Source organism: Chrysemys picta, chromosome 24 (assembly GCF_011386835.1).
Source record: "Chrysemys picta bellii isolate R12L10 chromosome 24, ASM1138683v2, whole genome shotgun sequence".
Lineage (NCBI taxonomy): Eukaryota > Metazoa > Chordata > Testudines > Emydidae > Chrysemys > Chrysemys picta.
The window spans coordinates 14,953,018-14,979,581 of NC_088814.1; the positions used below are offsets into that span (position 1 = coordinate 14,953,018).

General features: G+C 48.0%; 2 protein-coding genes and 1 long non-coding RNA gene across 5 annotated transcripts in view; 2 read left to right on the forward strand and 1 right to left on the reverse strand.

Annotated features, from left to right (window-relative positions):
• Positions 1–8,525, reverse strand: part of EFTUD2 (elongation factor Tu GTP binding domain containing 2) — a 36,985-nt gene extending 28,460 nt beyond the window's left edge. Inside the window, exons 1-4 of one of the 2 annotated variants that reach the window (XM_024104587.3) lie at positions 8,503–8,525; positions 6,374–6,482; positions 4,765–4,930; positions 4,281–4,359 (exon numbers count right to left, since the gene is read on the reverse strand). In XM_024104587.3, the coding sequence (XP_023960355.1) occupies positions 4,281–4,359; positions 4,765–4,930; positions 6,374–6,478 (350 nt within the window). In that variant the 5' untranslated portion in view covers positions 6,479–6,482; positions 8,503–8,525. Of the gene's footprint in view, positions 1–4,280; positions 4,360–4,764; positions 4,931–6,373; positions 6,483–7,293; positions 7,456–8,502 lie in introns of those variants that run through there. The other variant, XM_005282868.5, reaches the window with a different exon arrangement.
• Positions 7,455–25,974, forward strand: CCDC103 (coiled-coil domain containing 103). 2 transcript variants are annotated; one of them, XM_042844814.2, is made up of 4 exons: positions 7,455–7,579; positions 13,244–13,349; positions 23,096–23,225; positions 24,877–25,974. In XM_042844814.2, exons 1-4 carry the CDS (start codon positions 7,567–7,569, stop codon positions 25,375–25,377), a joined length of 750 nt encoding a protein of 249 aa, XP_042700748.2. In that variant the 5' UTR covers positions 7,455–7,566; the 3' UTR covers positions 25,378–25,974. The 2 variants fall into 2 exon arrangements, with proteins under 2 accessions (XP_042700748.2, XP_008165803.2); XM_008167581.4 differs by having other exon boundaries at positions 7,536–7,579; positions 13,198–13,349.
• On the forward strand, positions 14,730–17,048 carry LOC122172636 (uncharacterized). Its single transcript, XR_006173132.2, has 2 exons — positions 14,730–15,739; positions 16,446–17,048. It is a non-coding gene; the product is annotated as an uncharacterized LOC122172636 (long non-coding RNA).
• Positions 25,975–26,564: the final 590 nt, after the last annotated feature.

Below are 26,564 nucleotides of genomic sequence, written 5' to 3' on the forward strand. Positions count from 1 at the left end.
CATGGCACATATGGATTAAAAACTAAGAGACAGGTCTCCAAATGTAACTAAGTGGGGAATCATGACTGAGCATGTGCGCTTCTAAAGGCATTCCACAGTTCTTTGCCCTATGCTATTTAACGACCTGTATGAAAACAAAATATGCACTAACAAAATTTGCAGGTGACACCAAGATTGGAGAAGTGGTAAATGAAGAGACTAGGTCATCGATACAAAGCGACATGGATCACTTGATAAGCTGGAGGCAAGCAAAAAATATGCATTTTTATATGGCTAGGAACACAGAATGGATGCCATATTTTTAGGATGGGGGACTCTATCCTGGGAAGCAGCGATTCTGAAAAGAACATGAGGGTCAATGGTGGATAATCTACGGAGCTCCCAGTGTGATGTTGTGGCCAAAAGAGCTAATGTGATCCTGGGATGTATAAACCGGGGGAATCTTGAGAAGGAGTAGAGAGATTATATTACCTTTGTATCTGGCACTGGTGCAATTATTGCTGGAATACTGTGTTCAGTTCTGGACAACTCAAGAAGAATGTTGATAAATTGGAGAGGGTTCAGAGAGGAGCCATGACAATGATTAAAGGATTGGACAAAATATTGTCTAGTGATAGACTTGAGGAGCTAACTCTATTTAGTTTATCCAACAGAAGGTTAAGGGATAACTTGATCATAGTCTATAAGGACCTTTGTGGGGAACAGAAATGTAACAACAGACTCTTCAATCGAGCAGACAGATATAACAAGATCCAATGGCTGGAAGTTGAAGCTAAACAAATTCAGACCAGAAATAAGGCACAATTTTTTAACAGCGAGGGTAATTAATCACTGTAAGAACTTTAACGTAAGAACATAAAAATGGACAATGGCCCTTCTAGACCAATATGTTGGTCTTCTGACAGTAGCCAATGCTAGGTGCTTCAGAGGGAATGACAGAACAGGGCAATTTATTGAGTGATCCATTGTCATCCATTCCCAGATTCTAGTAATCAGAGGTTTAGGGACACCCGGAGCAAGAGGCTAATAGCCACTGATGGACCTATCCTCCAGGAACTTATCTAATCTTTTTTTAACCCAGTTATACTTTCGGCCTTCACAAAATCCCCTGGCAACAAGTTCCCCAGGTTGACTATGTGTTGTGTGAAGAAGTACTTCCTTATGTTTGTTTTAAACCTGCTGCATGCTAATTTCATAGGGCAATCCCTGGTTTGAGTGTTATGTGAAGGGATAAATAATAATACTTCCCTATTTACTTTCTCCACACCAGTCATGATTTTATAGACCTCTGTCCTATTCCCCCAGTCGTCTCTTTTCCAAGCTGAAGAGTCTCAGCCTTTTAATGTCTCCTCATATGCAAGCTTGTTCCATACCCCTAATCATTTTTGTTGCCTTCCTCTGCACTTTTTCAGAGTGGGGTGCCATGCATTTATATAGGGGCATGATGATATTTTCTGTCTTCTTAATGGTTCATAACATTCTGCAAGCTTGTCTGAGTACTGCCGCACACTGAGCAGATGGTTTCAGAGAACTATCCACAATGACTCCAAGATCTCTTTCTGGAGTGGTAACAGCTAATTTAGACCTCATCATTTTCTATGTATGGTTGGGATTATGTTTTCTATGGGCATTGCTTTGCATTTATCAATACTGAATTTCATCTGCCATTTTCTTGCCCAGTCACCCAGTTTTATGAGACCCCTTTATAACTCTTCACAATCTGCTTTGGACTTAACTCTCTGAAGTAGTTTAGTATCATCTGCACACTTTGCCACCTCACTGTTTATCCATTTTTCCAGAGCAGCGATGTCCCAGGAGCAGCTAAGATTTAGTCAGGGGCATTTATAGTAAAAAAAGTTACGGACAGGTCAGGGGCAGTGAATTTTTGTTTAGTGACCTGTCCATGACTTTTGCTAAAAATACCCATGACTAAATCTTAGCCTTATTTATGAGTATGTTGAACAGTACAGGTCCCAGTACAGATCCTTGGGGAACCTTCCTATTCACCTCCTCTATCTGGTACAGGTTTCAGAGTAGCAGCCGTGTTAGTCTGTATCCGCAAAAAGAACAGGAGGACTTGTGGCACCTTAGAGACTAACACATTTATTAGAGCATAAGCTTTCGTGGGCTACAGCCCACTTCTTCGGATGCATAAAAAGAACAACTCAGGAGTTTGAATCTCCCCTCAGATCAGAAGACGGATGCAAAGAATTCATTTAGCTTCTGCAATTGCCATGTCTTCCTTGAGTGCTCCTTTAGCTCCTCAATCGTCCAGTGGCCCCACTGATTGTTTGGCAGGCTTCCTGCTTCAGATTGTTACGTTTTTGCGTCTTTTGCTAGTTACTCTTCAAATTCTTTTTTTGGTCTGCCTAATTATACTTTTACACTTGGCTTGCCAGAGTTTATGTTCCTTTTCATTTTCCTCACTAGGATTTGACTTCCGATTTTTAAAGGATGCCTTTTGTCTCTGCCTTTTTTATTCTGTTGTTTAGCCATGGTGGGTTTTTTTTTGATCTTCTTACTGTTTTTTCCCCTCTTTTTTATTTGGGCCATAGATATAGTTGCAGCTTCTATCGTGGTGTTTTTAAAAAGTTTCCAAGTAATGTGCAGGCATTTCACTCTTGTGTTTCTGTTTAACTAGCCTCCCCGTGTTTGTGGAGTTCCCTTTTTTGAAGTTAAATGCTACTGTGGTGGGTTTCTTTGGTATTTTCCCCCTTACAAGGATGTTAAATTTCATTACTTTATGGTCACCACATGAGTAGTTCAGCTATATTCACCTCTTGGACCAGATCCTGTGCTCCACTTAGGACTAAATCAAAATTGCCTCTCCCCTTGAAGGCTCTGGGACTAACTCCTCCAAGAAGCAGTCATTAAGGCGGTCTAGAAATTGTCTCTCTGCATTCACTCCTGAGATGACATGTACTCAGTCAATATGGGGATAGCTGAAAGTACAGGGGAGTCGCATCTTAGGCAGGGATTAGGTTCTGAAGTCAGTGCGTAAGGTGAAAATCGCGTATAGTTAAATGTTCATTAAGTGGAATGGCGGGCGGAATCGCCCGCACTACAGGTACAGTATTTAAATTGTTATTTTTTTGTTTTGCCAAGCGTTTATAGTTAAAATCGCATAAGTTAAATGCGCCTATGATGCAACTCCACTGTATTGCATTATCTGTTTTTGTAGTTTCTCTAATCTCCCTGAGCATTTCACTGTTACCATCACCATCCTGGTCATGTGGTCAGTAGTATATTCCTACAGCTATATTCTTATTATTCAAGCACACAATTTCTATCCATTGAGATTCTATGGTACAGTTTGATCCATTTAAGATTTTTACTATATTTGACTCTATGCTTTCTTTCACATATAGTGCCAGTCCCCTACCAGTGCGACCTACTTTGTTATTCCAGTATATTTTGTACCCTGGTATTACCATGTCCCATTGGTTATCATTCCACCAAGCTTCTGTGATGCCTAGTAAAGCAATATCCTCATTTAATACCAGGCTCTCAAGTTCACCCATCTTCTTGCATTTGTACACAAGCTCTTATAAAATGTGTCAATATTTAGTCGTCTGCCTTTATGTGATGTAACTGAATGGGACTCTTTCCTTTGACTGTTTCTCTTCAGTTATTTATCAGGGGCTTTGATGGATTCTCCATCACTGGACATTTTTTAACTGAGACTGGATGTTTTTCTACAAGATCTGCTTAATGCCTTACACTGCATTATACAGAATGTCAAAGACCACAATGGTCCTTTATGGCCTTACAATCTACGAAGTGCCTCATACAGTCAGTAGGACGGCTGTAACTAGCACCCAGGATTCTGGACTCTCTATTTTTTCTGAGTGACTCAAGAAAATAGGTTTTACGTGAATTCAAGGTGTGGGTTTCTGACTGATAAACTCCACGTTAACTGGGGAGGGATGATGAAAACTAAGGACTGAAGTTAGTGAAGTAAGGACACTATGCGTGCTGTGCTGTGCAGTGCAGTGAGTGGAATGCATTTTGAAGCTTCAATTCCTTTTGTACCTTTTTCCTTCTCCCCTCTAGCTAGAAAAAGGGGAACCAGCTGCTCTTGCAGTTCTGCTGATGGTGTCCCTATGCTGGAAGACAAGACATTTTCACCTCCACTCTAGAGCAGCTTTTCCCTCTGAGTAGTACATACCAATCCCTCTTACCTTCCCTCAGGCTGTGAACATGGGAAAGCGAAGGATACACTGTACGAATTACTTGAACTAAATACGAACTTTTGAAAGAAAAAGCCACACAGTACTCACTCCATCTCATATACAGTGACAGGCAACGTCTGCTCCATCAGGGAGAATTTCTTGGTTTTCACAGGTTTAATAATAGGCTCTGAAAACAAAGAAAAATGAAAAGGTATTCCTTAGTACCCCTCAGCCCCAACATTCTCTCTAATTTTAGAGGTTCACTGTAATAAAGAGTAGACAAAACTTTAAGCTGTGCAGAGGATCAGAAACTAAACTGAAATAAGTTTTAATTTGCCTTCTTTAAAGTAACTCATGAACAAAATTATTCTTTCTGAACTATCTCAATAGAACTTCTGTTAAAATGACAGAAACAAAACCCTAACCAGAATGAATTCTGAAGAGAGGAAACTAATGATACTGCCAAAAAACTCTAACCCTAACCCTAATGATACTGCCAGCAGCAAGACTTTATTTTCCTTCTCCCTTACAAGTTTGTTTTAAGAAGCCCTCCCTGATCACACCCACAATTTACTAACCTATCATTACTCACCAGTGAGAGGCTGGGTATCTTCCTCCTGCACTATGGTCTCTACCTCAGGTCCGTAAACCTCTTCAGCAGTCGGATAGTATTTCTTATCCTCATGCAGTACCACCTCCATTCCAGGATGATCTTCATCATGATCCCCTATATCATCGTCATCATCATCATCATCAAGCTGAAACCAAGAACAATACTTTGCTATTCTTTAGAGCACTACACAAACATTAAATTCCGTAGTATTATCATCCCTATTTTACAGTTAGGAAACTGGAGGCAGTGAGCGGGTAGGTGATTTGCTGATGGTCACACTTTAAGTCGTTGACACAGCTGGAAAAGAATCCGGCCATCATAACTACCACTAGAATCTAGATCATATGCAACTACAGTGCAGGTCCTAGTCTTGCTGTATCAGGCACTGATCAAAGTCAGGTTCAGAAAAAGGTTCTGAGGCCTCCCACTTTTCGGTTTGGAGGCCATTTTTCCACCTTGAATCCATTCCAGATAGCCACAATGAACAGTAGGTCATCTTTAAAACAGATACCAACGCCACATGCAAGTGACGCTTGCACAGCAAGCAATCGATACCAATACCCTTTATCAATGTGCACAACATAGCCAAGGCTGGCAGTACAAGTAGTGAGACACACTAGACCCCTTCTGCATCAAGGTGCGGCTGCCAAACCCTGTGCATTAAACCCCAAACCTCACACGTGAGAGAGTTATGATTTCACTACTACAATAATGATTATTTTGCATATGCATATAAATACTCGCACCATTAGGAGCTCTACTACTTTAAAGGAACAACCCAGTGATTAGTTCCAATTTCTTAGGTCACTAAAGATCTACCAAAGAAAGTGAAAGAGCAATTTTTTACAGTGAAAGAGCAATTCCTAAGCATATCAGTGGCTATTTCTGTTTTCATAAATATAAATACTACTCATATTCCTCTATTCCATAAATGTTCCTACACTAAGCTCATCATCATAATCTCTGAACACCTTCCAGTCATGTATTAAACATGATTAACATGTGTCCTGTGTTGGTGTTAACATCTCTTAACGGGAGACACCGGAAAGTATGAGTAAAATAATGAAGGACTCAGTGTAAGGATCTTGCTTAAAACACAAGCTATGGAGCTCCTATTTGAAAGCATACAACAGCAGGGAAACTCGCTTAAAACAGAGAAAGTTTCTTATTTTTTCACACATTCAAGTGGAAACTGAATTTCCTTGTCTTTTTCTGGCTATCAAGAGGGAAGCTTCTTATTAGATTTTTAATTTTTATTATGTTTTTAGAAATCTACTAAATCAGAAAATGTAATGGTCCATCAAAGTTTTCCTTGAAAACACTAAGTGTGCTGTGGTATGGGGTGTTTTTGTTTTGTTTTTTGAGAGAGAAATCATTTTCTGGGGACAGGAGACACTGACACAGAAGGAATAGTTACTTTTCAGCTTGCACCAGATATCTGTTGATAACTATAGTCAGGATTAAAATTCAGGAGAAACAGGTTAGAGCAGGAGGAGAAAACTTAAGACATGAATAACCTTCATTTCAGTATTACATTATTTTGGTGAAAATATAAATTAAGATTTTTTTTGCACAAGTCTCACTGCACCTCATCAAGATCCTTGGCCTCTCTGCCCAGTTCATCATCATCGTCGTCAGAGTCGAGCTCTGGCCCAATGTAATTCCCAAACTCATCATACAGGTCTGTGTCCATGATGCTAAGTACCAAGAGAGACAAAGCCATGTGTAACTATAATAATCGAGGCAATTGTTTTCCTGCACCATGGATGAAGCTGCATCCCACCCCCATCCCTCCACCCAGTCATTTACGTTTATTCGTTAAACACATTTGATAACTGACTCCCTCCGCCAGCACCCAGTGCTCCCCCCCCATTGCCCTTTCCAGGGCCCCCCTTCACCAGCACCCATCCCACATCGCCCCCTCTAGAGCCCCTGGTTAATCAGCAACCAGAGCCCACCCTACACTGCACCCCTGCCACTCCCAACACATCACCCCCACATCATCCTCCCTAGAGTCCCCTCTGCCAACACCCTGCATCGCTGGCACACATCATCCTCCCCAAAACCCCCATCACAGCACCCTGTGTGCCCCCAGATAACCCCTCTCTGCCAAGTCCCTCACAGCACCCCTTCCATCAGACCCCAGCACCCCAACATCCTTCCGAGCCCCAATCACCAGCACCACCCACATTACCAGACCCCAGCACACACACCCCTCCAGAGCCCCTTCTGCCAGTCCCCCAAATCACCTCGCCCAGAGCCCCCTGCAATCCCCCACATCCCCCCAGGTCACCCCAGATCCCCCCAGTCCCCCAGGTCACCCCACATCCCCCCAGGTCACCCCAGTCCCCCACATCCCCCAGCCCGTCCCCTGCACCCCCCCGTCATAACACCTCGTCCAGAGCCCCCAGCGCCCCCCCACACCAACGTCCCATCAGCAGCACGCAGCCCCCCATCCCCTCCCAAGAGGCCCCATGGCCCAGCTCAGGCCGGGCCCGCACGCCTCACCCAACGCTCGCGCTCCGTTCCGGCAGCCGCTGCCTGCGACAGTGCGACACCAGCGCGGAAGGACCCGGGGGCTGGCGGTTCGACTGCCTAATGGGCCGCTTCAAACCCCGTTGCAGCCAGCGCCGCGGCCGGGGCGGGAAGTTCGGAGATGTAAGCCCGGCTGGGTCCGCGGCCCGTGGGACCGGGACGTCTCGGCTGTGTAGCCGGTTCTGATCAGGCGTTTGGCAAGACAGCTCTAGCCGGGGGCCTCGGCTCCGCGGCGCGGCCGTTGTTATGGAGACCGCAGGTGAGGCCGGGCGCCTGGCCGGCGCGTTGGGGGCCGGGGGCGCAGCGGGGTCCCCGGGGGCTAGGTGGGCTCAGCTCCGAGGCGGCCTGGCCCGGGCCGGGCCCTGGGGAAACGGTCCGGCCCCGCTCCGCGCCCCGCTCCGGCCGCGTGTCCGCTAGTGGAGCAGGCGCCGCTGGGTCCCTCGCTGCGGGGCTGTGGGCGGGCGGGCCCTGGGCATCCTCCGGCTGGTGGCACCTGTGGAGTCCTAGTGCCGGAGCGAATGTCTAGCGGGGAGGGGGGATCAGACTTTTTGGCCCAGGGCCACATGTGGGAGTAGAATTGTCTGGCGGGCCCTGACTGCTCCCAGGTTGGGGTTGGGGTGCGGGAGGGGCGGGGCCGGCTCCAAGTGTTTTGCCACCCCAAGCAAAAACATTTTCCCCTGACCCCCGGCCCCGCCCCAACTCCGCCCCTTCCCCAAATTCCCGGGCCCCCCCCCTCCTCCCCTGGGCATGCTGCATTTCCCCTCCTACCCAGGCTGCTTTTATCTAGGGTTACCATACGTCTGGATTTCCCCGGACATGTCCGTCTTTTTGGGCCTCAAATCCCCGTCTGGGAGCAAATCCCCAAAAGCTGGACGTGCCGGGAAAATAGGGAGGGCGTTGCTCGGCTGGGAGCCGGGCTGGGGCCAGCGGTGCTCGGCTGGGGGCCGGGGGTGCGGGACTGGGGGCTGGGCTGGGGCCGGCAGTGCTCAGCAGGGGGCTGGGGGGGCTTGGCCGGGGGCCGGGCCGGGGCCAGCGGTGCTCGGCTGGCCCGGGACCGGCGGTGCTGGGCCGGGGGTGCTCGGCCAGGGCCCGAGCCGAGCCAGGCGGGAGACACCGGGGCCAGAGCCTCTTGGCATGGGCCGGCCGGTCGCCAGAGGGAGCCACTCGGCCGCCCCAGCTTACCTGCTACCTCCCTGTTTCAGGCTTCCCGCAAACATTTGATTTGCGGGAAGCAGGGGAGGGGGAGGAGCAGGGGGCGGAGCGTTCAGGGGAGGGGGCAGAGTTGGGACGGGGACTTTGGGGGAAGGGGCGGGGCTGGGCCAGGTCCCCGTGGAGTGTGCTCCTTTTTTAAAATTAAAATATAGTAATCCTACTTTAACCCTTCCCAGGCAGGAGCGGGTGACCACCCCACTACAGTGGGCCTCAGGGTAGGCCCAAGAAGTCCCCTTCAGCAAAGCAACAGAAACCCCCAATGCAAACAGAAATGCTTTCCCCGCCTCTTCTTCCAGGGTGTTACCCTACTACACTGGCTCCTAGTTGCCAGTGTTTCCCCAAGCAGCGTTATCTTCGTTTCTTTCCCTATAGGGAGGGGAGACTGCCTTCCAGCCAGAGAAAGCTTTTCCTTCCCCCTGCCCTTGCCCCGGCTGCAGCCTGTCTCTCATCTCTCCCCTTCCCTCTCTCACCAGAAAAGGGGGTTTTAAAGGTCACTGGCAGCCCTTAACTGGGCTGGGCTCAGGTGTCTCTAGTTAACTTGAGGTCACCCTTTTTCCGCTCATAGGGAACAGGGCTTTCATCATTTTAGGGCTGATAGATCTGCCCTCCACCACTCTATCTTGCCCAGAATATCAGGGCAAACATTGGCTGTGAACACTGATGCAGAGCAGACAAGACCTCCATTGTTTAAGGTTTTGGGTGCCAAGCTGCATGGGATCCCGTGTATCCCTCTGGGATAGATGGATGGGGAGGGCTCAGCACTGTCTGCATTTGACCCCATGGTTTCAGAGGGTCCTGGGATTTCAAACCAGACACTTAGGCCATTAAGCCCTCCCCGCCTTCACCTTTCCAAAAGCTAGAGTTTGCGGCACTGGATTTTATAGAATCATAGATTAGGGTTGGAAGAGACCTCAGGAGGTCATCTAGTCCAACCCCCTGCTCAAAGCAGGACCAACCCCACCTAAATCATCCCAGCCAGGGATTTCTCAAGCCGGGCCTTAAAAGCCTCAAAGGATGGAGATTCCACCACCTGCCTAGGTAACCCATTCCAGCGCTTCACCACCCTCCTAGTGAAATAGTGTTTCCTAATATCCAACCTAGACCTCCCCCACTGCAACTTGAGACCATTGCTCCTTGTTCTGTCATCTGCCACCACTGAGAACAGCCGAGCTCCATCCTCTTCGGGACCTCCCTTCAGGTAGTTGAAGGCGGCTATCAAATCCCCCCTCACTCTTCTCTTCTGCAGACTAAACAAGCCCAGTTCCCTCAGCCTCTCCTCACAAGTCATGTGCTCCAGCCCCCTAATCATTTTTGTTACCCTCCGCTGAACTCTCTCCAATTTGTCCACATCCTTTCTGTAGTGGGGGGCCCAAAACTGGACGCAATACTCCCGATGTGCCAAATAGAGGGGAATAATCACTTCCCTCAATCTGCTGGCAATGTTCCTACTAACGCAGCCCGCACCTAGATCCCCTAGACTAAACAAGCCCAGTTCCCTCAGCCTCTCCTCACAAGTCATGTGCTCCAGACCCCCCCAAAAAATCATTTTTGTTGCCCTCCGCTGGACTCTTTCCAATTTTTCCACATCCTTCTTGTAGTGTGGGGCCCAAAACTGGACACAGTACTCCAGATGAGGCCTCACCAATGTCGAATAAAGGGGAACGATCACGTCCCTCGATCTGCTGGCAATGCCCCTACTTATACATCCCAAAATGCTGTTAGCCTTCTTGGCAACAAGAGCACACTGTTGACTCATATCCAGCATCTCGTCCACTGTGACCCCTAGGTCCTTTTCTGCAGAACTGCTACCTAGCCATTCGGTCCCTAGTCTGTAGCAGTGCATGGGATTCTTCCGTCCTAAGTGCAGGACTCTGCACTTGTCCTTGTTGAACCTCATCAGGTTTTTTTTGGCCCAATCCTCTAATTTGTCTAGGTCCCTCTGTATCTGATCCCTATCCTCCAGTGTATCTACCACGCCTCCTAGTTTAGTGTCATCTGCAAACTTGCTGAGAGTGCAGTCCACACCATCCTCCAGATCATTAATAAAGATATTAAACAAAACTGGCCCCAGGACCGACCCTTGGGGCACTCCGCTAGAAACCGGCTGCCAACTAGACATGGAGCCATTGATCACTACCCGTTGAGCCCGACGATCTAGCCAGCTTTCTATCCACCTTCTAGTCCATTCATCCAGCCCATACTTTATTAACTTGGTGGCAAGAATACTGTGGGAGACCGTATCAAAAGCTTTGCTAAAGTCAAGGAATAAGACATCCACTGCTTTCCCCTCATCCACAGAGCCAGTTATCTCATCATAGAAGGCAATTAGGTTAGTCAGGCACGACTGCCCCTTAGTGAATCCATGCTGACTGTTCCTGATCACTTTCCTCTCCTCTAAGTGTTTCATAATTGATTCCTTGAGGACCTGCTCCATGATTTTTCCAGGGACTGAGGTGAGACTGACTGGCCTGTAGTTCCTCGGATCCTCCTCCTTCCCTTTTTTAAAGATGGGCACTACATTAGCCTTTTTCCAGTCATCCGGGACCTCCCCCGATCGCCATGAGTTTTCAAAGATGATGGCCAATGGCTCCGCAATCACATCCGCCAACTCCTTTAGCACCCTCGGATGCAGCGCATCCGGCCCCATGGACTTGTGCTCGTCCAAATTTTCTAAATAGTCCCGAACCACTTCTTTCTCCACGGAGGGCTGATCACCTCCTCCCATACTGTGCTGCCCAATCCAGCAGTCTGGGAGCTGACCTTGTTTGTGAAGACAGAGGCAAAAAAAGCATTGAGTACATTAGCTTTTTCCACATCCTCTGTCACTAGGTTGCCTCCCTCATTCAGTAAGGGGCCCACACTTTCCTTGACTTTCTTCTTGTTGCTAACATACCTGAAGAAACCCTTCTTGTTACTCTTAACATCTCTTGCTAGCTGCAACTCCAAGTGCGATTTGGCTTTCCTGATTTCACTCTTGCATGCCTGAGCGATATTTTTATACTCCTCCCTGGTCATTTGTCCAATCTTCCACTTCTTGTAAGCTTATTTTTTGCGTTTAAGGTCAGTAAGGATTTCACTGTTAAGCCAAGCTGGTCGCCTGCCATATTTACTATTCTTTCTACACATCGGGATGGTTTGTTCCTGCAACCGCAATAAGGACTCTTTAAAATACAGCCAGCTCTCCGTAGAAGCATCTCCTGACGTCTGTCCAGGAAATCTTCATTTTCCCTTATGCAACGCAGAGTCGACACTCGTTTCTCCAGACCTCAAACCCTCTCTTCCAATATGGAGACCAGCTTGCACTTTGTACAGACAAAGTCGCTTCTGTCCTGTGGAAGAAAGACAAACATGGCACAACCTGTGCAGGTGACAACAGCTGATCGCTCACCTTCCATATCACCTTCCTCTTAAGAGCTTCCTCAGCTGTTGCAGGAACTACTCAGAGAAACCTGCAGATGAAAGCCTCAGTGAGCTCTCCCCAGGCGAACTCCCTTTGTTAGCTTCTGCTGTTCGCCGCTCAGCTGGTTCGCTGCTGACTGCCCTTATATACCAGTCAGGCCCACTCAAGGCCCACCTGGAACAAAGCACTCCCAATTCACACTTTCAAACAAACAAGCAAGCAATCAAGCACACTGTCAAACTGACAAACTGTCCCAGCAACAGATACCAACACAGCCCCCCTAATGCAGCTCTTAGCGTAGCTCCTCTCGGACAGCTCCCAGGCAAACTCCCTCTGTTAGCCTCTGCTGTTCGCCGCTTGAAAGCTTGTCTCTCAGCAACAGAAGCTGGTCCAATAAAAGATGTTACCTCACCCACCTTGTCTCTCTAGCTTCTGTTGGTGAAAGAGACACGCTTTTGAGCCACCCAGAGCTTTTCTTCAGCACTTTGAAAATAAAACACAGGGTGCCACACCCTGATACACTTTGAAAAGTACCTTACTCCATGAGTATTGCCATTGAAATAAATGGGAAGATTTGCAGGGTAACCTGCTACTCAGCATGAGGACATGTGCCTGACTGGCAATAGTGTTTTTATTTTCAGTGTCTGTGTCTGACCCTGAATATTGTTATGTGTGAACTGTAAATTGTTTATACTCTCTGGCAACGTGACCCTTGACATTTTTTTTAACCCTTAGGATTCATTAACTGCAACATAGTCTGTAATTTTAGCAAAGTTTATATCCTGGCAGCCTTAAGTTAATGTTTAGGGGGTCTGATGATAAAGTGATATACAATTACACCTGTTTTCAGTGACTAACTGGGAGTCCAGAGTAAAAACATTTGTGTAATAAAATTGCACTGGAAAATGTGGGTATGCTTCAGGGGTGCTGGAACAATTTATATAGTGGGGGTGCTGAGACCCACTGATCCAAACTGTAAACCCTGTATATAATGGAAACCACTTCAAGTCAGGGGGTGCTGCAGCACCTCCCACACCCTTAGTTCCAGCACCTATGGCATACTTTGAAGTGATTATTTAAGACAGGAGTTTGCCTGGCTAAGGTGGGATCATTAACGCATGACACACCCTGTATTATTAGTTACTTATAGTGAGTCTAGCAAGAACTCTAGTGATGAAATGGATGGATGGGAGAGTGAGGAGTATTTTCTTGTATGATGCTTATGCACCTAAAGTCACTCTCAGGGTTATATGTGTTGCTCTTAGGTTTTTGAAATGGAGGAAACTGGAGCAATAGATTTTTGTGCTTTAGAGAGAGAACTGCAGGCTGCTGTTGCTGCTGATGAAAAGTATCAGAGAGAAAACGATGCCAAGTTCCGAGCCATTCATCAGAAGGTGGCGTCCTATGAAGAATTCAGGTTTGCAGGATTTTGTTTTCTATGGCGAGTCACAGAATTGGGAATATAACAATGGAATGTTTCTTTCACCAGGATGAAAGTTTCATATTTGTGATTCAGAGAAATGTAGGACCGGACAGTACCTTGATAGGTCATCTAGTACAGTGGTCCCCTGTGCTGAGGGGACAAAAAGTTTTGCCGATGACAAGTTTTGCCGGTGTGAACAGCACTTTGTTGGCAGGAGCACTCTCCTACTGACAACGCTGATGTCGCTAGTTGGGGGTGGAGGTTTTTTGTCGGCAGGAGAGCTTTCTCCTGCAGACAAACAGCGGCTACACTGCGCGCCTTTTAGCAGCATGGCTGTAGCGGCACAGCCATGTCTCTAAAAGCTGCATAGTGTAGACATAGCCTAAGTCATTCTTAACTTGTTCTTTCCCTATTTTAGCCTCAGATCCTACCTCATTTACACTGATGTTCACTATGTTAGTTGCACGGTCACTGCTAACCTTTGTAGCAAAAACTGAAGCAAAAAAGGCATTTAAAACTTTGGCTGTTGCTGCCTTTTCTGTTATTGTCTGTTCCTCTTCATTGAGTAATGGGCCTACCCAGTCACTGGTCTTCCTCTTGTTTCTAATGTATTTGTAAAACGTTTTCTTAATACCCTCTATGTCCCTAGCTAGTTTAATCTTGTTTTGTGCCTTGGCCTTTCTAATTTTGTCCCTACATGTTTGTCCCTATGTGCGCCTTCATAATTTGACCTAGTTTCCACTTTTTCTGTGATTCTTTTTTGACTTTCAGGACGGAGATCTCCAGGTTAAGCCAGGGTGGTCTCTTGCCATACTTCCTGTCTTTCCTATGCATTGGGATAGTTTGCTCTTTTGTCTTTAATGATGCCTCTTAAAAGCTGCCAGCAATCCTGAACTCTTTTAAACTTGCTTCCAACAGGATATTTGGAATATTTCCCTCCTACAATTCATTAGAATCATGACCTCATATCATTTCATGATCACTTTCATCCAAACTGCCTTCCACCTTCAAATTCTCACCCAGTTTCTCCCTATTTGTCAGAATCAAATCTAGAACACCCTCTCCATCCACATATAAACCCCCAGACACGTGCCTGTATGTCCTCAGAACATGCGTGTGCTAGCTTGTCTGGGGGCGTAGGTACAAGCTTGTGGCCCACTGTAGTGCATGTCTCTGCCCACCCACTTTAGAGTGAGGATGTAGCTAAAGTACGTGTTGCTGTGTCATGATCAGATAGCCTGCCAATGCTATCCCACAGTTCCCATGCTGTTAAACATATGCCACGTTAGACCCCAGAAGTGTTTGTACATTTCCATTTGTTCATCCATCTGTATCCAGCTACATTGTAGTTTTTCACTTTTTAATCTTTCTCAGAATCACTTCCACAAGTTCACATCACATCCAGTTCTCAGTCTCTGCTGTGCTACTGTCCAAAGCTTCCTCTAGCAGTCAGCCGTTGCCCTGTACTCTGATTCCAGCACCACTGTTGAAGTCCCTGTTTTCAAGTGAGAATCAGGCCTGGTCTACGCTACAGAGTTAAGTCGACGTAAGGCAGCTACACTAAAATGTTGCTCCCCTGATGTAGATGGCTCACTACACCGACTTAATAACTCCACCTCTGCAAGAGGTCAACGTACTTAGGTGGACACAGTGTCAGTGTAGACACTGCATTACTTATGTCGACTTTAATGGTCTCCAAGAGATGTCCCACAATGCCCCACCATGACTGCTCTTGGTCACCATTTTGAACTCCACTGCCCGGTGGCCAGGAACACAGGTATACGCCCCTCCCCTCTAACTCCCTGCAAATGTTTGAAATTCCATTTCCTGTTGGTTCAGCATGGAGAGCTCACCTAGCAACTGCCCAGCTGACTATGCTGCAGATGCGCTCCTGCCTGGAGTACGTAGGAGGTGGTGGATCTCCCAGGTCTGAGGGGAGAAGAGGCTGTGCAGGCATAGCTCCAATCCAGCCATGAAAACATTAATATCTATGAGCAGATCACTCAAGGCTTGGTGGAGAAGGGCTAAAAGAGGGACCCTCAGCAGTGCCACATGAAAGCCAAGGGGGTGCAGCAGGCCTACCAGAAAGCAAGGCAGGCTAATAGTCACTGGTGCAGAGCCGCAGACATGCCACTCTTACAGAGAGCTGCATGGCATTCTCGACGGAAACCCCCACCCGTATGGATACTTCAGAGGAGTCAGAGTTACTGGCCCCCGGAGTGAACAGTGAGGAGGTGGCGATGGATGAGGAAGAGGAGGAGGAGGAGAATGGGGGACAGATGATCGGGGGATCCAGTCCTGCAGCGAGCCAGGACCTCTTTTTGACTCCAGAGCAGTCGAGCCAGTCCCTACAGACCAGCACGATGCAGGGGAAGGAACCTCTGGTAAGTATGCAGTTTGCTTTGATATTACAGGGACACATCTGTTCATTTATTCTTTTTTAATCATGCTAGAAGAGGTAGTGAAATAACCAATAGAGGTAGAGTTGCTGTCTGCTTCTCATTCCCCTCTACAGTTAAGCAGAGGGGGCCCTGCAGAACAGTTCGTTTATGTGCACTGGGATGTCCCGTGAATCCTTCATGGAGATCTCGAGGAAACGTTCCTTGAGGTAGTCTGCTATCCTCTGTCCAAGGTTTCTGAGGAGGGCTGCCCACCACGGTAGGACACTTTCCCACACCGCTCAGCAGTTACTTCACCAGCCACCATTGCAGCATACAGACTCACAGCATGTGGACCTGGTCTGCAGCCAGATGCGTACAGGACCTGTTCCCTTTCAACCTCCATTACCCTCAGGAGTGAGATATCAGCTAAAATAACCACCACCTGTGGAAAGTGGTGCCAGTATTCAGTTCAGTTACCCTAGCCACATATATTCATGCTTGTGAGCTATCCCCCCTCCTTATTGTCCCAAATTGCCCCCATACTCACCAGGGATGGGACTGCTGCTGTGCTCTCTGAATCCCAAGGAGAAGTGAGAATGTAGTGCTTGTAACTTGTGTGAATCAAGGGGAGTGAATTCAGTATACCAAGTTTCCATTTATCTTGTGAATACACTCACAATAATACCTCTGTGCATTGTATTTTTTGCAGCTGGAAATGTGGCCTTGAGGATGTTTTCGTCCACACCAGTGGAGCAGCTCATCTGGATAAGGAGGAGAAGGAAGATGACGTGGGATGACATGTTCCAAGAGATCCTGAAAGCCTCTGGTATTTTGGATACCGAGCACAGGGCTTGGAGGATCGCCCTTGCAGACACAATGGATAGGGATAGAGCGGAGAGGAGAAAAGCACAGGAAAAGAAGTGAGATGTGCAGAAGGAGATGCTACTGCTTCTCAAGCGGCACATAGACATGCCGGAGACTCCTGTTGACCTTCAGATTCAACAATCCCATGCTCACCTCCTTCTGCAGCCCATCGAGAACTGCATTCCGGGACCTCCCTAATCACCACCCCTGCATTCCACATGGCGTCTGGGGCTGCTACACTACCCCACCACTCCACCCAAGGGGAGAATATAGGCAATCACAGCTGCACATACACTGACCTGTGAGCGACACGGTTGGTGTATGTTTTTGTGAAATGGAAATGACTGTTCTTTCCCCTTCAGAAGTTCTTTTCCCTGTATTTATAAAGTTTCATTCACTTATAAATGTCTGTTTGCATGAGTTCGAAATAAAAGTCTATTTATGGAAACTTAAGTCATCTTTATTAGTTCACCACATATGCTGGCTGGGGCTGACATCATTCACAGATAATAGCAATAGGTGCATTTGCAATGTTTTATTACTACACACACAGCACTCATTACAAGATTGCAGAGTACACTACAGCAACACACATCACTGTGGTTCACTATTATAATGGTCTTTCAAAGCCTCCCTGAGCTGTATAGCTCCCCGTGAAGCTCTTTTAATAGCCCTGGTCTCTGGCTGTTCAAAATCAGCAGACAGTCATTCTTCCTCCACCCCAGCAGAAACTTTCCCCCCTTTGCTTCACAGATATTATGAAACAGTAGGCAGCTATACCATTGGGATATTTTTTTTCACTGAGGCCTAATCTTGTGAGTAGACAGCGCCAGCGGCTTTTCAATCAGCCAAAGGCACATTCAACTGTCATTCTGCACCTGCTGAGTTTGTAGTTAAAGCACTCAGTGCTGCTGTTGAGGTGACCAGTGTACGGCTTCACAAGTCACGGGAATAAGGGGCAGGCAGGATCTCCCAGGATCACTATTGGCATTTCAAGTTCCCCAATGGTAATCTTCTGGTCTGGCAAGAAAGTCCTTGTTTGCTTTCTCAACAGGCCTGTCTTCTTAAAGATTCACACATTATGCACCTTCCCTGACCATCTGACGTTGATGTTGGTTAAACAATTCCAGTGATCGGTCAGCACTTGCAATACAATAGAAAAGTAGCCTTTTCTGTTGATGTATTCTGTGGCAAGCTGGTCTGGTGCCAAAATAGGGATATGCATGCCATCTATTGCCCCACTGCAGTCCAGGAACCCCATTGTTGCAAAACCATCCACTATGTCCTGGGCATTGCCCAGAGTTCCAGTCCTTCGTAGCAGGGTGCAATTGATGGCCCTGTTCGCTTGCATCACAGCAACCCTCACAGTGGATTTCCCAACTCCCAATTGATTCTTGACTGATCGTAGCAATCTGTCGTGGCAAGCTTCTGCACAGCGATCGCCACTTGCTTCTCCACTATCAGTGCAGCTCTCCTTCTGGTGTCACTGCACTGGAGGGTTGGTGCAAGCTCCACACACACATCCAGGAATGTGGCCTTGCGCATCCAAAAGTTCTGCAGCCACCCGTCATCCCATACCTGCATAACGATGTGATCCCACCAGCCATTGCTCGTTTCTCAGGCCCAGAACTGGCACTCCATTGTCTGCAGCTGCTTCATGAATGCCAACAACAACCTTGAATTGTTTCTTTCTATGTCCCACAGCAATCTGGCCTCCAACAAATCATCATGTTCCCTGTGGCTACTCTGGCGGCTCTGCAAATATTGCAGGATCAGGCGCACCATGCTCGCAACACGCATTACAATAGTGCAGAGCAGTGCAGGATCCATGTTTCTCACACAGATAGATGGTGGACGCGCAGGTTTGCGGAGCTTTTAAAAAGCAGCGTGAAACATTATGTGATGCAGATAAAATTATGGGATGGAGAAAACTGCATCATGGGACGTTGAAACCATATTCCCAATCCCAGTCACCCCTGTGTGATTTGTTTGCCCCCATGAGGCATTGCAAACCCTTCCCAAAACACCCTGTGAGTGGTGAATTGCACAGTGGGATAGCTACCCAAGGTGCACTGCTCTCTGCATCGATGCGAGCGCTGCCAGTGATGATACACACCACCAACACAAGGAGCATGGACATGCAAAAGTGATTTAATTACTATGGCAGCTGTATGACGACGTAACTTAGCTTAATTTTGTAATGTAGACTTGCCCTCAGTGTCCCTCCGTCAACTAGCAAATGGAGCCCTTGCTGAATACTGCTGAGGTGGTTACTGTCTTCAGATCACCATTGTTAATTAATGTTCACACTTAAGAGCCAGAACATTCTTGCCATTTCTTGGGTAGATAAAAGTTTTCAGATACAAAGTGGGTGAGGTAATATCTTTTATTGGACTAACTTCTGTTGGTGAGAGAGACAAGCTTTCAAGCTTACACAGAGCTCTTTCTCTCTTCCGCGGCACTTTGGCGGCAGGTCCTTCACCTGCTCCCGGTCAAGGACTTGCCACCGAAAACCCAGAGCGAGTGGACCCGGTAGGGAACTGGTTCTTAGGATTTTGGAAGCTCATCACTGCCTGAAAGCATGGATCCTGAACTGCTCACCAGTCTGGTGATGTGTTATGAACACAATGCGGCTGGTCCTGCAGTATTTCATGAGCTGTGAATCAGAATGTGAATTGGGGGTGCCTGCCCTGCTGCGTGCCATGGAAAGAAATAATTCAAGGTTGCTGCTGGCATTCATGGAGCAGCTGCACATGGACCTTCGGTATTGGGCTCGGGAAACAAGCAGTGAGTGGTGGGATCGCATCGTTATGTAGGTCTGGGATGATAAGCAGTGTCTGCAGAACTTTCAGATGCACAAATCCACCTTCCTGGAACTGTGTGCAGAGCTTGCCCCAGCACTCTGGCGGGCGCAAGGACTCCAGAATGAGAGCTGCTTTCACTGTGGAAAAGTGAGTGGCGATTGCTGTGTGGAAGCTGGCAACTCCAGACTGCTACTGGCCAGTCGTGAATCAGTTTGGAGTTGGAAAGTCTACCGTGGAGGTTGTGGTGATGCAAGTATGCAGGGCCATTAATCACCTTCTGCTACAAAGGACTATGGCTCTCAGTAATGTGCAGGAAATACTTGATGACTTTGAGGCAATGGGATTCCCTAACTGCGGTGGAGTAATAGATGGAATGTATATCCCAATTTTGGCCCCAGACCATCTTGTGACAGAGTACGTGAACCAGAAGGGCTACTTCTCCATGGTCTTGCAGGTGCTGGTGGATCACCGGGGCTGTTTCACTGACATCAATGCGGGGTGGTTAGGGAAGGTGCATGATGCGTGCATCTTTAGGAGCACTGAACTGTATAGAAAGCTGCATGTTGGGACTTTCCAGACCAGAAGATTCAATTGGGGGTGTAGAAGTGCGGACTCACCCAGTGGCGCCTCCTGCTGGTCTCTTCTGGGAATCAGCTCGATTTCCAGCCCAGAGCACCCTCTGCAGGCCAGTGATCCGCCTGTCCTCTGGACCCCATGTCCCTCCGTGGACCCCGGTGCCCTTGTACCTGGGGTGTTGTCCCCTGGCAGTAACCCCACAGTCTTAGGGTTACCCCTCCCTGGGGTACCCCCACCCACTATCCCCACCTCGCCTCAGTATCAGGCTACTGCCAGTCATCATCTAGCCCCACACCTGGGGCAGACTGCAGTATCAGCCTACTCATCACTGGCAAGGAGGGTTGGACCTGCTGCCTTGGCCTACCCCTGGGCTGCCCTCTGCAACCCCCAGTACCTGTTGGCCTTATGCTAGGCCGCAGCCTGGGGCTTTCCAGGCTGGAGCTCCCCAGCTCCTCTGCCTTTCCTGCTCCACTCAGGTACCCTGTCTCAAGCTCCCTACAGCCAGGCCCTTCTCTCTCTGAACACAGAGAGAGACTGTTGAGCTCCTGGCTCCCAGCCTTTTTATACAGGCCAGCTGTGGCCTGATTGGGGCGTGGCCCAGCTGTGGCTGCTTCCCCAATCAGCCCAGCTTTTAGAGCTGCAGCCCTCTGCCAGGGCTGTTTTAAGCCCTTCCAGGTAGGAGTGGGGGACCACCCCACTACAGGGGATGTGGAAATGCCCATAGGGATCTTGGAACACCCCGCCTGGCCCTTGCTCCCATGGTTCATGAAGTCTTACACTGGGAACCTAGACAGCAGCAAGGAGTGCTTCAACAATAAGTTCAGCAGGTGCCGAATGATCACTGAATGTGCCTTTGGCTGATTAAAAGTTTGCTGGTGCTGCCTTTTTGTCAGGTTGGACCTCAGTGAGGAAAATATTCCGATAGTTATTGCAGCCTGTTTTGCTCTGCATAACATTTGCAAAGCGAAGGGGGAAAAGTTTCCACAGGGGTGGAGCACTGAGGTAGATCGGCTGGCTGCTGATTTGAGCAGCCAGATACTAGGGTAATAAGAGGGGCACAGCAGGGGGAGTATTCAAATTAGGGAGGCTTTGAAGGAACCTTTTGACAATTATTCCCAGTAATGTGTCTTTAAGTGATGCATTCAGCCAGGCAATGTTTACTTGCTGCCTTGAATGACCCCTGTAGTGCTTGCTTTCTGAGCGTTAATTGTACTAGATATCAAAGTTCCTATGGCTGGAGCAAAGCTGCGACTGCAGAGCCTCCTCTACTCACAGACCCAGCAGATCCAACAGCTCTGGTGTACTCCACGCGGGAGCACGTCTACTGTGGAAAGGCGGCACGGTCAGCTGGGAAGATGCTGTGTGAACTGTCCACGCCGTGCAGATAGGAAGAGAAATTTTTAAAATTCCCAGGCCTTTAAACGTGAGAGAGGTGCATACCTGTGTACCTTCAGGGCAGCGGAGTTCAAACTGCTGATCAGAGTAGTCACGGTGGGCATTGTGGGCCACCTCCTGGAGGCCAATTAGGACAACGCAAGAAAGCACAGGATCTACACTGACGCTGTGTCACGCTAACCATGTTGCAAAAAGCCCTGTGCCTCTTGTCGAGGTGGTTTTCTTATGTCAGCGTAGCAGGGGAGTTCTATCAGCAGGAGGAACATTGCAGTGTGTGCACCTCCACTGTTTTGTCGACCAAAGCTGACTTTTGTTGACAAAACTGTGGCGTGTCGACAAGGCCCTATTGTGACGAACTGGGACTGTTCTTACTGTGGTCTGTGAATGCTGACAGGGGAGTGTGGCTGGGATAGTCTGCATTGGGGGATGGGAGTCTGAGTCTGCCCGAGGGCGAATGCCTGAGCATGTAGCATGGGAGCCCAGGAGGGGGTTGGAGGCCAGGTGACACCTTGGCCGGGGAAACTGAACAAAGGCGGTGGGAGGGGTCGCTGAAGGCAGAGTGTGGGAAGCAGGCTGGAGAGATGGCTGGGAGGCAGAGAGATGGCTCTGACCCCCCAAAGGGGGGTGGGCTGGGATGCCCTGGGACCCCAAGCTGGACCTAACTGAGGGGGGGCCCTGTTGTCTGTGCCTGCAAGACCTGTCTTGGACTGTATTCCTGTCATCCAAATAAACCTTCTGCTTTACTGGCTGGCTGAGAGTCATGGTGAATCGCAGGAAGCCGGGGGTGCAGGGCCCTGAGTCCCCCAATACTCCGTGACACCTATACATGCAATAAGGGCTCAAGCTTGCAGCTTTCTCTAAAGCCATGTCTGCACTACAAAATTAACATGTCAGCATACAGCTGCCACAGTAATTACATCGCTTGTGCCTGTCTACACTTTGCTTCTTGTGTTGGCAGTGCGCATTCTCACCAGGAGCTCTTGTATCGATTGTACTGTCAGCGTGGGGCATTGTGAGACAGCGTTTCACAGCCAGTAACAGTCTATGTAAGCAATGCAGCGTCTACACTGACACTGCATTGACCTAACTACATCGACCTTGACTCTACGCCACTCGTAGAGGTGGAGTTATTAAGTCAGCGGACCTGGGCAGTTACATCGGTGGGAGTGAAATTTAAGTGTAGACACTTCCATAGTTAGGTTGATGTAAGCTGCCTTGCATCGACCTAACTCTAGTGTAGACCAGACCTTAGAGAGAGTCCAGTGAGGATACAAAGATCCGTAAGGATGAGTAATAGCTTCCTTTCCAATGGCTTAACTACCACTTGGAAACTGTATTTCACAGACCAGTCTGCAGGTCTCTGACACACACGTGCTTTCTCTCTCTCTCTCTCTCATTAGGAACTTTCAGTTAGGGACAGAGGTCCAGAGTGCCCTTAGCCCCTTTTCATTCTGGGATGAGAGATCAGACTTGAGAAGTGGAATCAGGTCTCTTGCATGTTAGTCAGTGTAGTAGTGAGCGGTAACTGGGAACATGTGATCTGGCCACAAGAGATTTTGTGATCTTGATTTGAACCCACATCTTTTACATGGTAGAACTTTGCATCACAAACTCAGTGACTGTGCCAGTCTCACAGAGCGGAATCAAACTGGAAATGGCGCTAATTTCAAGCGAGCATTTGCTCTTGCTGGGTTTACCACTCCCTTTATATTTCCTGCAGGGATATTGTGCTGGCATCACACCTGAAACCGCTAGAGAAAAAGGACAAAATGGGAAAAAAGAAAATCCTGTGGAATTCCTATGCTACCCACGCTAATGGCAAGCAGGACAGAGAGATGGAGCTAGCCCAGGTGAGGAGGAAAACTCCATCAGTAGGGGTTTGTCTACACACAAAAGTTAATTCAAATTAATGTAGGGTGTGAATTTAAAATGCAATAGCTGTTCCAGAATAACTCCATGTGTGGACACGTTTTCCAGAATAAGAGTGCCTTGTTCCACTTTAGTTTAATCTACTTCCAAAGTGGATTGAGCTGAGGGCTTGTCTACACTTAAAAGTTAATTCGGATTAAGGGCGGGGGTGAATTTTAAAGCACAATAGCTTTAGCATAGTGGGTCTCAAACTTTTTTACTGGCGACCCCTTTCACATAACAAGCCTCTGAGTGCGACCCCCCAATAAATTAAACACCCTTTTTAATATATTTAACACCATTATAAATGCTGGAGGCAAGCGCGGTTTGGGGTGGAGGTTGACAGCTCGCGACCCCCCCATGTAAGGACCTCACGACCCCCTGAGGGGTCCTGACCCCCAGTTTGAGAACCCCTGCTTTAGCACAATGTGTAGACAAGCAGTAAAAGAAATCTCCAGAATCACCACAGTAGATCAGATCAAATGTCCATCTAGTCCTACATCTTGTCTCTGACAATGGCCGGGACCAGCTGCATCAGAGGAAAGTGCAAAGCACCCCCTAGGGAACAATCTATATAATAATATTCCAGGAGTCACTCTGGGTGTCACTCTGAAGCGTAGAATGTCTCTGAGTCTGTGTGAAATGATGGAAACAGCCACAAGCGTGGTTGAAAGCTCGTTTTGTTTAGAATATCAGCTTGTTCAGTCATCACTGGGATTGCAGGTCTGTTACTGTCCAGTTTTTCAGTCCTCTGCCATTCTGATGTTATGAATTACAGCCATGTGACAGCAAGGCATGCATCTGTCTATGCCATGCCAAGAGTTCTAGCCATTGTGATATCAGAGATAACTCAACCAATCAGTACCCTTATGCTGCATGTAGTTTGCATACAACAGTTTCATTGGTTGTAATGAGTCAGTGATATAAGGGAGACTGCACAGATGGTGAATTACTTGGACCAGTTGCCACAGTTCTTCAAAGGTTGAATTGTTACCCATACAACTTTACATAAACTCCCCCAACAAATCTATGCAAACTCCCCACCATAACACACATACCCAGACGAATCAACACAAATCTCCCAGCAGCATCCACACCACAACCCCAAACACACAGCGCCACACTCACCACAGCATACAACCCCTCATTTGCTACCCACACAAATCAACACACATCTCTCAGCACTCCCCCAGACACAGTTCAACACAAATCTCCCTGCACCACAAATACAAATCAACACAAATTCCCAGCACAGCTACTTCAGACACAACACCACAACCAGCACACACACTAACCCCGAACACACATAGCCTCTCACCACAGCACATACCTCTCATTCACCTGGTGCACAAATAAAAAAAATCTACCAGCACAACATACACCCTCACCCACTCACTCATATTTACCATAAAACCATAAACTTGAGCGGCAAAGCCATTTTGACTTTACGAATTAAACTCAGTGATAGCACAGCCTTTCAGTTACTAGTTATGGAATGACCTGTCCAGAGGGGAATTCTGCTCCCAACACCCACCAGCTGGTGGAATTCTGTACCTGCTTTATGAAACTGTTATTGATCATCTTTTCATCCAGGGATGGGATGGACTCCCTGAAACGTCTGCAGACTTTTACAGATATTGGCGCAGATGCTTGAAAAGTGGACAGGAAAAATACCAGTTCCTGTTTCAGCTCGGCGGCAAGGGCCTGGGCAGAATCTTTCAAGCTGACGTTGGGTTTGGCCTCCTGGGTGAATTTCTTGTGGTGCTGGCCGAGCATGCCTGTAGGGAAGACAGAGAAGCCGTCCTTCAGATATTACAGAGCCTTTCTGGGACCAAGCGCTTTGGACTCAATGTGGCTCTCCTGAGCCAGGTGGAGAAGGATAGCTGCAGGGACTTGTTTGGGAAACTACAGAGCATGGGCAGGAATTGTGGTGCTGATGGCCTTCCTGAGGGCACAGCTGAAGCAGGTACAGGTGCTTTGCAGGAAGAGGAGAATGAGGCTGAGAGAGAAACCCCTCTGAGGGGGGCTGGCCAGCGAAAGGAGGCAGATGACAAACTAATTAAAGAGCTGGTGAAATGTTACCTTGTTAGCTGAAGGAGCACAGGCTCACCCTACAGCTCACACTCCACCAGGGTTACTAGGAGCTGAGGGCCAGGAGGGACCCTTCCTGTACTGCTCTGTCATCAAAGATGGAGGGACAGTGAGAGCCCCTTTTCTACAGAAAGTTGTTGATTGAGTTTTACTTTGTACCTGCTTCACCTGTCTAGAAGAATGGCCTGGTACAAATAAATATTAGTCACCAAAAGGATAATATTGGGGGAGGGGCCATCACACAGGAGACAACACGTGCTGTGAATCAGTAGTACAGCATTGAATATATTGTTCGGGGTTGGGAAAAATCACTAGTATTAGTGGGAGAAGATTAATTCCCCTCTTTTCTTTTATCTGGCTACGTGTTCTTGGTCAACAGGGGATTTTAGAAACATAAGCAGCTGTATTATAATAGTTAAACAGGTACCAGCCAAATGAGGAATGGGTTCATGTGTACAGCCATATCTGGGACTGATCTGACCCCCTACTTAAACAGAATCTGGGATAAATACATGGAATGTACATTGCTAATTTCCACAGTCGTACTCCTGAGGGCATGCTGTGCCAAAAAATTAAAAATTCTGCACCAAAAATTAAAAATTCTGCAAATTTTATTTGTCAGATAAATGTGGAGGATCCAGCGTAGCCTTGGGGAGCACAGGCGATTGGCTGCACAGAGGTGGGCGGTCACTCTGCAGCTCCCCCGGGACATGGACTCAGTGGTGATGCTGCACCCAACCCTGACACAGTGCAAGAACTGAGCCTGCCCCAGAAACACCCCAGGGCCCTGCCTCTCTGTGCCAGGTGCACCAGGTGTGGGCCGGCAGGCTCAGCCCACCAGCATCCAAATGTGGAAGGGCTCAGTGTGCGGGGATCCAGGTGTTGATTGAGAGGGTTCTGTATGGGGCAATTTGGGTGCGGGCAGCTCAGTGGGGGATCTAGGTGCGGGCTGCGTTAGTAGGAGCATTGCCAGCAGATTGAGGGAAGTGATTATTCCCCTCTATTTGGCACATCTGGAGTATTTGGGCCCCCCACTACAGAAAGGATGTGGACAAATTGGAGAGAGTCCAGCGGAGGGTAACAAAAATGATTAGGGGGCTGGAGCACATGACTTGTGAGGAGAGGTTGAGGGAACTGGGCTTGTTTAGTCTGCAGAAGAGAAGAGTGAGGGGGGATTTGATAGCAGCCTT